This window comes from Fusarium flagelliforme (assembly GCF_020744385.1).
Source record: "Fusarium flagelliforme strain FIESC 12 MPI-CAGE-AA-0113 chromosome Unknown B0J16scaffold_3, whole genome shotgun sequence".
NCBI lineage: Eukaryota > Fungi > Ascomycota > Sordariomycetes > Hypocreales > Nectriaceae > Fusarium > Fusarium flagelliforme.
Genome location: NW_025763505.1, coordinates 1,120,694 through 1,132,830, shown reverse-complemented (window position 1 = coordinate 1,132,830; position 12,137 = coordinate 1,120,694). Strand labels below are relative to the sequence as shown.

The 12,137-nt window shown below is 49.3% G+C and overlaps 4 protein-coding genes across 4 annotated transcripts; 3 read left to right on the top strand and 1 right to left on the bottom strand.

The window, feature by feature from the left end:
- Positions 1 to 3,062: 3,062 nt before the first annotated feature.
- B0J16DRAFT_318044 (armadillo-type protein) lies at positions 3,063 to 5,436 on the top strand (the record flags this gene model as incomplete). The annotated part of the gene is made up of 2 exons (XM_046125418.1): positions 3,063 to 5,019; positions 5,072 to 5,436. The coding sequence occupies 2 exons, from the start codon at positions 3,063 to 3,065 to the stop codon at positions 5,434 to 5,436; spliced, it is 2,322 nt and encodes a 773-aa protein (XP_045984291.1).
- Positions 5,437 to 6,256: 820 nt separating this feature from the next.
- B0J16DRAFT_337029 (uncharacterized protein) lies at positions 6,257 to 8,097 on the top strand. Its single transcript, XM_046127302.1, has 3 exons — positions 6,257 to 7,108; positions 7,167 to 7,397; positions 7,453 to 8,097. The coding sequence occupies exons 1-3, from the start codon at positions 6,461 to 6,463 to the stop codon at positions 7,729 to 7,731; spliced, it is 1,158 nt and encodes a 385-aa protein (XP_045984290.1). The 5' UTR covers positions 6,257 to 6,460; the 3' UTR covers positions 7,732 to 8,097.
- Positions 8,098 to 8,184: 87 nt separating this feature from the next.
- B0J16DRAFT_92876 (Nnf1-domain-containing protein) lies at positions 8,185 to 9,224 on the top strand. The gene is made up of 3 exons (XM_046134690.1): positions 8,185 to 8,546; positions 8,601 to 8,719; positions 8,772 to 9,224. The coding sequence occupies exons 1-3, from the start codon at positions 8,223 to 8,225 to the stop codon at positions 9,085 to 9,087; spliced, it is 759 nt and encodes a 252-aa protein (XP_045984289.1). The 5' UTR covers positions 8,185 to 8,222; the 3' UTR covers positions 9,088 to 9,224.
- A 586-nt stretch (positions 9,225 to 9,810) lies between these two features.
- B0J16DRAFT_318041 (uncharacterized protein) lies at positions 9,811 to 11,045 on the bottom strand (the record flags this gene model as incomplete). The annotated part of the gene is made up of 2 exons (XM_046125417.1): positions 9,811 to 10,498; positions 10,558 to 11,045. 2 exons carry the CDS (start codon positions 11,043 to 11,045, stop codon positions 9,811 to 9,813), a joined length of 1,176 nt encoding a protein of 391 aa, XP_045984288.1.
- Between the last annotated feature and the right edge of the window lie 1,092 nt (positions 11,046 to 12,137).

The window sequence follows — 12,137 nt, the reverse complement described above, 5'->3', positions numbered from 1 at the left end:
CTATGTACCTAGCTGTCATGTGGTGATTGTGTGACGCATTGGATACTGGATCATACGTGCATAAAGGAGACTGGAGCTGTAATTGATGAACCATTGCCCATATAAAGGGTTATTATTGGTACAGGGGGAAGCTTTGACGAGAATCTATGAGAAGCTCTGGAGCTCTATAAAGCTTCCTCCCTGATTAGGATGTGTTTATGCGGGTGATGGTAAACCTTAACCCATTTGGGACTGGCGTTCCGGCCTGTTAGAACGATCTGGGTTTAGCCAAGGGGCCGCCCGCCTTGGCTTCTAATCGGAGCGTCTGCTATTCTAGCCGGAACCTTGAGGCTTGAATAGTCAGTCAACAGACAGCAACCAGCAGCTCATCCTATCAATATTAAACGGTCATGGGAGAAGTGACAAGAGGTTGGTATTATCATCAAGTCGTATATGAACTGAGGGGGAAAAGAATGAAGTACTGCTGATATAGGTGGCGGAGATGAGGAGATACTTCTTTAGGGTACTCTCATTGTTACCATCAATACATAGTAGCAAAGCAAAAGGACAGCTTGTACGACATTCGGGAGATGCAAGCCCCCCTCATTGTACCAAGTAGCGAGGCAACACAAGAGGCAGCGGCCAACGAGCCAAACACTGTCGCTGTTCATGTGCGGTTGCAGCCCGGCCTCGGGTTGAACAATGGACAAGGAAATTTGACACAACGGTGAACTGGTTGTATGTCAAAGAGCGGTTGATAGGCTGCCTTGTACATACCCGACAAAGTATCGTCAAGATATACATGACGTTCTAAAGGGACGGGCCGTTTAGATGATACACCGACTACAGTGAAGAATGGCGCTGTCCATGACGATGTGTAAAATCGACCTCCCAATCAACCTACATGGTATCATTCAGATGGCTGGCAGATGGCTTAAGACGTTTTATGCTGTTGAGCCGAGCATCATGATAATTCACGGTCAACAAACGACTATGATCTGAGCCATCGACAAGTATAAAATCCAGCTCCTTTTCCAAATCCAAGGCTTTTGCTTTCTCCTTCTGTTATGGCACGTTGTTCGCAGGATAAGTTCTCCGTACAGTAGAAGAATTGATCAGCCACGACTGAGCCTGGATATACTTCAGTATACAATCTGACCGTAAGCTACCGTATTACTATCACGATTATTGACACTGCTAACTAGTGTATGAAAGCTATTCTATTCGCTATTGAGCAACAATTCATCTCCCTGATCGGCATTTCACCCGCGGCATAGCATAGCAAAGCTATCCTATATACGATCATCATATCCTATCCTCCCTGCTCATAGAGACGGCTCAAAGGCTGGCCTAGTCTACAGCCTTCTTTACACAATTCCCTATCCTCCCTACTCCACAATCAATATACTGTCTATAGACAGACAGGGTCTATACATACAGAGGTACGCTTGTCTCGGCCGTCATTCCCCATCATTCCTATCCTATGCTCACCGTACCATACAGTAGAGTACAGTACACAAGGACCCTCACCCTCCCTCTCCCTTTTCCCCTTCACTCAAGGAGGATCGAGGAACACCAAAGCCGGTTGGTTCTCACTTTTCACCTCTCACCAACTCGGTTCAACTCAACTAAACTTACTCAGGCCCGCACATTCCGACGCCGGCGTACGACCTCAGGTCTACCCTTTGCCCTTGATTCTATCCAGAAAGGACAAGGCAACCTAGCCAAGACTCGCGGGAGACGGCATTTCATGTAAAACCGCTCTACGCCCGCCTATTTCGAACTGTCTCTCTCCTTGCTCTCTCTTATTACATTTTCTTGTCGACACTTAACCTTGACATCACTTCAACCTTTCTTTCATTCGCCCAACAAACTCTTAATACCTTAATTTGCCTTTACTTTCCCATCACTTTTTGGGTTTCCGTCTTGGTACCGAACAAACTTCACAATATACCCGCACAAAAGACCAAAAAATAAACGACACTGATAACTTCAACCTTTCTGACAGACGTCTTGCCTAGAGTTTGTTCTTGAACTCTGCGCGTACTGGCGACAAGAAAAGAATTGAAAGAAGCTTAATTTTTTTTCTTGCCTATTTATATTCGACTTGGCCCTACCGCCCCGATTCGAACTGTACAGATCTTTACCGCCCCTGGACATTACTCCATACTATCAAGGATCCTGTTACATTCTTAAACATACTCTACACAAACCCTGGGCAGCATTAACGAGCAGCCCAGACGACACGTTTCAAAGTTCCAAATACATTTTCAATCATCACCCAGAATCATCAACATTCACGATGACGAGAAAACTTGAAGACGTAGGTGAACCAAGCCTCAACGTACGTTCTATCCTATCCTATTCTGCCCTGCCTTTCCCGCTCTATTCGCAGTACAAATCTACCCCGCGATTGCCTTCCAGGCTACCTTAGGTGGGTGGTAGCTCAGGTTGTTAGCGATATCCTCAAGCCTAGAGTGCCAAAATAAAATAGCCTACATGCTAGTCTTAACTGGCATGGAGTGTCTAATTTGTTTTCTGATACCCTGACGGTCTCTCCCTCGTCCCCCTCCCCTCCCTTCCCTGCTCTGCTCTGCCTCCCTTCCCCATTTTGTCTGGTCGGTCGGCCTCGCTTCACCTGGTCCAGGGAGTGCGACGTCAGAGATGCTCGTGTGCTGTAGACAAAGTCTCGACCAAATGCATCAGAGTCAGAGCCAGAGCCAGTCAATGTCAGAGTCAAGCTCTAGTCTGTCTGGGTTAGTGTTTAGTGCACGCCCGGAGTTGAGTTGCTGCCACCTTCCACCTTCCCTGTACTGCACCTGCACCTGCACTGAACTTGGTTAAAAAAAAAAAAGACAATGGCTTTGTTGGCCCCTGCCTTATTTATACCTTAACTTAACTTATGCACTCCAAACCAAACCCCGTACAAACCGCACAGCTTCAAACATTCTGTTCAAATCATTATTTCTGATCTTACTACTACCGAACATCCTATATTAATATTATTCAATACTTAGCGCAGACCGATGCGACGGACTTTCCCTCAGAGCAACCATCATCCGAGTACATCCTCCTCCGCTGCCATGCCTTCTTTCCCAGACCACAGTGATATCTGGAACAACACCCCTTCGCGAGGTACGACGATGCCATATGTCTCTCCTGGACGAGAAACACATGCTTACACTGGAACTTCAGAGAACGGCGACCGACCAAATGGTTCCTTCAATCGCAACCCACCCAACAGCAGTGCCGCATGGCCTCCTGCTTCTCGATCACCCAGCTCATCTCCGAATCGAACAAGAGCTGGAGGCGAAAACAACCAAATGGATGCATTGAACAGTGTGTTTCGTCCGGGGCGAGCAACCGACGATCCGGAACTCTTCTCTCATACGTACAGTTTTGCTCGTGGGAATGCCGACTACCTTCGAAATTCGATGAACAATCTCACCCTTGCACAAGCTACACCCTCTCGATCGTCGCCGCCCTTTGCCCATACCCCAAGCAATTCTACGCACTCTCAGCGGATGAACAGCTACTCAACTCCATACCAGAGCCAGAGCCAAATTGTGAACCACCAGGCTACTAACCAGAATGCCTTCACTTCCAACAACAACAGCATAGGTCTGGAAGAACGGACACGACCCACGAGCCAATATTTTCACCCTGGCCCCAATGAATTCCAGTTCAACCCCAATTCTTCAACTTGGAATGGTCACAGTGCCACGAATCATGCCAGCAGTAACAGCATCGATTTAGCAAATGGAGGCCGTGCTAGCCATGCCTATTCTTCATCGAACCGCTTCACCCCGAGCCGTCCTGAGCAAGGCGTTAACTACGCTCCCTTCACGCCCGGCTCAAGTGCATGGGCTCCCGCGGATTCTGGCTTTCGGCCACACGGAAGTGACCGCCGTACACTCAACCTGCCCCAGGCTCTCCCACAACCCTTCCAGTCTTATTCGCCTTATGAGATGCAGCAGCAACAACAACAACAAATGGCCCAGTTTGCCAGTCAGCTTGCTGGATATAATAACGAGTTGTATACTGCCCGCGGGCCCGCCACACTTGCACATCCTTCTCAGCCGGGCGGCTATGAGCATACAGCAGCGAACGTTCACCGAAGCCAGAACTCACTCAGGTCACCATGGTTGACAGCCTTCTGTGAGTCTCTGAAAAACCACGAAAGGAAACAAAGCCTCGGCATAAGCGCCGTCTTTGGCCATGTTGTTGAGGCCAGTGGAGAGCAAGACGCGTCAAGATTCATCCAGAACAAACTGTCGACTGCAAGGAGCGACGAGAAGGATGTCGTCTTTGACGAGATTGGTGCGAATATGGTTCCTTTAATGATGGATGTGTACGGAAACTATGTCATCCAAAAGTTGATCGAGCATGGTAGCCAGGCCCAGAAAGCGCGTGTGGTCGAGGCAGCGAAGACACATGTGCTTACATTGTCCAGAAATTCCTTCGGCTGCCGTGTGGTGCAGAAGATTGTGGAAGGCTGCCTCGTCGACCAGGTTGCTGAACTTCTCAAAGAGATCAAGAACCCTGCACACCTCAAAGGGCTCATGCAAGACCAACAAGGAAACCACGTTATCCAAAAGACTGTCGGAACCATGCCCCCTGACACGGTCAAATTCATTACCGAATTTTGCCAGAATAACGCGAGAGAGCTCTCAATGGATGCGCACAGTTGCCGGGTTGTGCAGCGAGTGCTCGAGAGGGCGGAGGAGACAGACAAGAGAATACTTCTGAAGCAGCTCCACCAATTCATGGACAAACTCATCACCGATCCTTGGGGAAACTACGTCGCGGGACATATCATCGAACACAGAGGCCCTGAGGATCGGGACCCGATCTTCGAACTGATTATGAAGAAGCTCTCAGAATTTTGCAGGAACAAACTCGCATCCCATGTGGTTGAGAAATGCATCGAATTTGGTTCGCCTGCACAACGTACTCGAATCATTCAACAACTTTGTTCAAGTGATACACAAGACACGCTGTATCTTACCCTAAAGGACCCGTACGGAAATTACGTGATTGGTAAGTATTTCTATCGCCAGTGGTTCTCAAGTAAGCGACTAACACAAGACAGCGAGTATGCTCAAGCACCTCGAATGGGGAACAGAGGAGCGAAAGCAGTTCAAAGCAGAGGTCGTTCGTGAATACCACAGAATCAAGACGTCAGGTTCGAACCCGAAATGCTTAAAATCAATTGACGAGGTTTTCAAGGAGGACACGGAGAGAGAAGAGCGAGAAGAGAGCGAGAGGGCTGTCACTACCAGGAACAGTCTCCAGGTCGAAGTAGACTCAGCCGGCCCAACTCCGATGTTGACCAACGAAACCAACAGTCCTCAGAGCGACAGTCTTCCAAGCGCCAACACTAGCGCCATCGAGGTTCCATCTGCCAACACAAAGGGCACCGAGGAAACCCTGCGAGTTCGTGATGATGAGGAATAGTTCTGCATCACTTATGTACAGCGGTAACGGAATCACTCACGTTTGCACGCACTTGCACTGCACCTTGTATTACAGATAGATCGGGAAGTCTTGGGATACACCACTACAAACTGAGAGTACTACGAGCTTGAGAACAGGTCGGGTACCTGTTCATGGACATATACCATCGTCCAAAGCGTTTAATACAATGAAGGGCTGGGGTGGTACTTACAGCGAACGACTGGACGGATACAAACCGCTCGTTACAGCGGAAAACTTGCGAAGGCGACAGGTGTTTTGTAATGGGGGATGGGTTCATGATTTGGGTTGTCTTTTTATGTCTTTTTTTCTTGTTATGTTATGTTATGTTATGCTTATGGTCTTGGACTCACTGGACCATGGTCATGCTTGTACTGGGATCATGAACGGAGATACCTACCTACATATGGATGGATTGGGGTCACTTTATGACTGTTAAGTTAAAATGATCATCTGTGCCAGTTGGAGGCCACAGCATTGACTAAAAGGAGTAGGAGTTGAGGGAAGGGAAATACATTCAACCGGCTGGAAAAGGATGAACAGTCTGGAACCTTTAACTAGATAACCACAAACAAAGCAGCCAAGTAGGTATGCACTTAAATATCAAGTTTATTACTCCGTACCTACCTATGCCTCCATTGCTATGATATGTATGGTCAATCGATCCTTTACCCCTGCGGCTAACATCGGTAGTTAAGGGGACCCTAGTAATCATTGAAGCTAACTGATTTGGGCGATAGCTATGACGCCGCCACGTGCGGACGAGAAGTCAGGACTGCCCGCCAAGCCAAATGCCAGGTCACTCAGGGCCAGGCAAGGGCAATCCCGATTCCCGCTCCGATATTCTTATCTTAATTAAATTACCAACTTTCCGCTACCAAGAACAAGAAGACGGTATATTTGTTTTCATGACTGAACCATTCGAGACTCGGTAGTCATCGTCGACCGACGCCTACCTATATCCATCCACCCACCCATACTGTACTCTTTCTTCGACGTTACCGACATGACGGCCGCCGCCCGATTGACCTTCTTGAGCCCCCAGGTGTTACGTGGAATACGCGTGACGCCTCGTTCTGCAGCCGGGTTTGCCAGGCATAGGGGCACTTTTGCACGAAGGAGAGGGAAGGCAATCGAGCCTCAACCTCTAAAAGCAGATACCGCACTGAATCTTAATGCCTCGCACCCTCTTATTAGCGATATCGCTACACGCCCCGAGCCCGAGACAACAACACAAGAGGACTCGCAGTCCACGCCTGATAAATCAGTCTCGACAAACGAGACACAGCAGGCCTCGGTATCGACAAACAGCAAACCCCAGGTTGATAAGGAAAAGGAAAATGAGACATCTAAGGAAGAACAAGCCAGAATGGCTCGAGAAGAGGCTAAGCAGAGCGGGCCCCTAGAGGCCGTCCTACATATGCAACCACCCGAGACGAAGACAAAGACGACGACGACAACGAGGCCTGGTCCAGCCATGTGCCCGCCACCATATGTGCACCATTTCGACAGCTACTCGCTTGTAAAGCACTTGCAGGAAGGGGGTTATTCGCAGGAGCAAGCTACAACGTCAATGAAAGCCATCCGGACGTTGCTTGCAGAGAACTTGGAGATTGCGCAATCTACTCTGGTCAGCAAGAGCGACGTTGAAAACGTGAGATGGTCTTATTACAACGAGCCAACATGGTATGAGGGCTAACCATGTTTATCAGGAAACGTATCTCTTTACGGCAGCCTGTTCAGAATTAAGCACCGAGATTAAAAACAACCGAAGACTCGAAGAAGAACAATTACGACAACAGCGTACACACCTGCAGCACGAGGTTGATATTTTGGCACAGTCACTGAACCAAGAGCTTCACACGTTGAACGACAATGTGCGAGGCTCGTTTAACGATCGAAAGATGGCTGTCAGAGAAGAGCAGAAAGTCGTCGAGAGTGCTGTAAGAGTCCCCTATCCGATATCGGCGGGACTGGTTCACTGACAATCTCTTCCAGGTCCAACAAATCAATTACAAGATCAGCATTGTTCTTAGTAGCGATGCAAAGTCTGAGATTGAGGCTGTGCGCTGGATTCTCATCCGTCGCTCTGTCCTGGGCATACTGTTCATGGCAGTCCTAACTCTGGGAACCCTAAGATATGCCACATACGTGAGCCACGAACGACAAAGAGAAGTGGATCGCATCAAGAAAGAGGAGGAAGAAAAGAGACGGAACGGCGGAAAACAGGATCGCACGATAGATGCTGATGCAGCAGCGATTCTGGCCGCCAACTAGGTAGGCGTAGGAGAGAGAAGAAAAATTGTGGAGGCGAGAACTACACCGCACATGCGACAAACACTTTTCCTTGGGACTTTTTATAACCGATACCCCTATAGATCATATACTTGAAGAGTAAAACGGGCTCTTGTCATAAAAGGAAGGCTGCATCATGCTAATTCTGAGGGAGTTGCATGGGCTGATGAATGAGAGCCTTGACCATGATGGAATTGGTTAGGGATGTATATATACACACACAACATACATGGCATACAACTGGCTCCGACGAGACAATTTTATAGACGCATATAGACTTTCGAATGTAAATAGCCAGATTGACTCTGGTTTTCATACACCAGGGGAACCAAATGCTTTATGTTCGGGTGTAACTACACAGGTAGCACGTGCTAAATTGATGTAATAATTTACCCCACGCGTCAACCCGTCGCGTCAACCACCAAGACTAAGAATCTCCAACATCACCACTTACTTCACAAGCCTCTGTACCAATGGCACCCGAACCACAAGCCGAACCTCCCGCACAAGCAGAAGCGGTCCAAGAGGCACCCCAGCAACAACAAGAAGGCACAGAGCAACAAACCGAACAAGAACCACCAGCGAGCCCTCCCCTCCCCCAGCGCCATACAGCCGTATCCCCCGGTCCCCGAGCTGCGCGTCTTCAAGAGCTCTATGCGCGATCGCTAAAAAAGACTCTGGGAAAGATTGGATGGGAAAATGTCGCCGGGTGCTATCCAACTGTTGCAAAGAGGGCGGAGGGTGTGCTGAAGCAGGTCCAGGGACAGATGGTAGACAAGCTGGGCGAGAAATGCGAAGTACGTGCAAAAGATCGACGAGGTAGAAGGCATGCTGACATGATGGTGCTGCAGAAAGAATTTGAGAATATTATGGTTTCCAGACAGGTTGTTCCCAAGCTGAATGATCTCGAGAGTCTCATTAGCGATGCTTCGCACCGGCGTGCAGAATCAACCACAGAACCACCAACACCGTACGCCCCCCCTTCTCTACTCTACATTGTTCCTATGCTAAAACACCGATAGACCACATATGCTCCCGCCATCAACCATCCTCGCAGCCCATCTCACACCCACGCTCACAGCCCACCAATCGCAACTCAATGCACGCCTGCAAACGACACAATCGCAAAACGCCCTATTACACGACGAAGTACAGCGCCAGAGAGAGGAGATCCGGGCGCTATTGGATGCCCTCGAGGCTGTCGTTGCCGACGTTCAGGGCGCAAATGACGCGCTGCGCCCGATTGTAGACGATGTTGCTGCCGAGACGAGACAGGGAATTGCGGCGGTTGATGCTGCGAGTGGTGGTGGGCAAGGACAGCATGGAGCAACAACATGAGGAGTGGAAGTATCGGAGAAAAGGCTGTTAAAAGTCAAGTCATCAATCTTGGAGTTAAGGAGCGGATATTTTTTATCAAGGGGGTACGATACCAGTCATTATCTTGTATGTAAGCATTTACGAAGCAATGTTCACCAATGATCACACAGTTCACAGCAGTCATCATTGGTATATTTCTTATGCAAAAGTTCCTATTTAGAGGCGACACCGCTCGTAAAACGTATATGTATAAACTTATATGTGAAAGCCTGCGATAGCAGGCTGTATATGCAAGAAATGAGTCGGGCTGATGGTGGCCTTATGGACCACCGTGCAATACGCCTCTCCACACGAAGCCCCAAAGAGCTCATCTAACCAGTAAGCAACAAACCAAATGTAAACTCCGTTCCATGATCGTAAGCAATAGTCACCATTGACTGATGCAATTCGTAGCATTTCCTGCGCCAGATATGCAAAGTACATATGTACGGTCGTAAAAAAAAAGACAATATATGAGGTGCAGGCCCTCCGTGTTCGTATGTGAATCCACGTGATGGATGGTCTAGATTGTATATAGTATAGGATAAACCGTTGAAGGTGAAGTTGTATGATATCAGATGGGATGTGTCTGGTCCCAGTGGTGCTGTCTGTAAGAGGGTGAGGGGATGATGAGCATCTCGGTAATAAGTAGTGTCATGAAGTAGTAGTAAGACGTTTATATCATATATCCGTAGGGCCAAGACTTTAGATGAGTCTGTTTTCGGTATGAACCGTTTGCCAAGCCCCAAAGTAGTCGATCTCACCATAGGCTGGCGGTAGAACCCTGACCATACGGCCAGTCGTCCAATCAACATAGAACTTTTTGCCCTTATTGATGATGTATGGCGTCTTGCGGGGACTTCGGAAAAGTAGGTTGCTATAACACAGCTTGGCATACAGCAGGTCATGAGCAGTCGACCACTGATGTTCTGGTATCCATTTTCCGTCGACAGGGTCAATACCCATATTGTTATATGACGTTGTGCTAAGCCGGCGGGCAAGGTCTATCCGTGGAGGAGGCTCTGCCACCTCTTCTTCATCACCTTCAACCTGGATTTCAGGTTCAAGACGGGTTTGGGATTCTGGGGCCAATGGCAAAGGCGGCGCAGATGAACGGCTCTCGCTTGTTGTCGCTGATATTTCTTCAGAGCCACCTTCAATACCTAGCTCTGACAAGTCGATGGCTGTGGCGGTAGGTGATTGGCCGTGAAACCAGCGAATTCGTTGTATTCGTGGTATGGACATATCGCGGGGAAAGTCTCGGTCTTCCAAGGGTAGAGCAATATCGATGGCTGCGAACAAACCCTCGAGCCATTTGTTGAACGTGCTCAGCTCGACGCAGCACAAGAGAAATTGATCGGTTTCGGCTCGAACGCGGATGGTATATCGCCGCCTTGATGACATTAGCAACTGATGCCCCACAACTCGTACTTATCAGACTTGAAAACTTACTTCTTATAGTCGGCAGCGATACCAACATCCGCATATAAGAGACTATACGTCTTCTCAAGCTTACCCTTCTTTACCCATGGAGGGTTGTCAGGGTTGACGGATGGTCCATCGTCGCGTGTCCGACCCCATTTCCAAGCCTTCTTGGTGCCATAGATGTTGAGCGCGGTGCCATTCAGGCAGACATATACGGGATACCATTGTCGATCTTCGGCTCTCTTGATCAGGTTTTCGATTTCGTGTTTCTTATCAAAGACGCCTTCCAAACATATTGAGTTCTTGTAGTCGGGAAGCTTTTCTTTTCCTGTATCTGGATGAAGTTGAGTTTCGCCGCCCCCGCCAGTCATGAGCTCCTTCCCCTTCTCCAAAAGATCTCCATGTTGTGAGATGTTCGACGTTGACGGTGGATCTCGCTCTTGCTGGTACGGAGGCGGCTGGGAGGGTCGAGGCTGGTTCGTCATAACACGCTGGTAGTGAAAGTCCTCCTCCATCGAGACACGCCGCCTAAGGGGCGGCGAGTTGGGAGTGATCGTGGATGATCCATCGTCCTCGGCCGTGACCCTGCGGAGGTCCATTGGAGGGAGACGGGACTTATATGAAGTCGGAGAGGGCCCCACGACCGGCCGTTACGGAACGGGAAGGGCACACGGGGTGACTCTCTGCTCTAGGGGCGTGAATCTCAACGAGCATTGACCGTAGGAGTCTCCATAGAGAACGATAGGCTGAGGAGGTTGATCATTCCGACCCGCTCTGAAGTTATGTGGAGAGAGTTGGAAGAAAAGACTGGAGTGAACCAACAGAAGGTAGTTGAGAGGATCAGAATAGTCAGCACGGATCCACGAAGAGAAGCATCTGTGGAAGAAGGTCGCACGCAGGGGTCGTGATGAGGATCGCGGATCGAGGGGGGTGTGAGCTGAGCTGGAAGACGGGGTTGACGGGATATCGGTAGGGCCCAAACCAGACGTGCCTCCGTCCGGCTTCGACGGGGTATGGAAGGGGAATGGAAATGCGGCGGCTCTTTTGTTCTGGATGACTAGGCCTAGGATCGAAAAGTCAGGGCAAAGACGACACGATCCAGCGCAGAGCGACGTCAGCCGTTTCAAAGGGGCCCACGTTGAAGCGAGCTTAGAGGACGATTCCAGATGAGAGTGGAGCGGAAGCTGTCGAAACGTGAGGGTGTGGGATGGGAAGGATATTGAAAGCGCCGGAAGAGAGTGGCGAGATGAGGCTGCAGTATTGGACGCTACTGTAATGTTTTCGAAGAAAGCGATTTCGCCTAAATCGAACAATCAGGTCAATCACATTTAGGATCTGATGCGACAGCGTCTTGATTGGCCTTTTGTCTCGGCCGGGTTGTGGGAGTGGTTGTGATGCGATCCGCACTTTTGAATGCGAGTATCAAATGCGTACTAAATGCGCCGAATTTCCGCGCGCTGACTGCCGATCTCGCCTGTCTGAGTGGAGGTTCCTGCTGAGTTCGGCGTAGGGCTCTGCGTTCTTTTTGTCTGGCAGGGGAAAATATGTTTATATCTCGTCTTTGATATGGGGCGTTGGAATTGATGAAGAGTGCAAGATGAGATGTC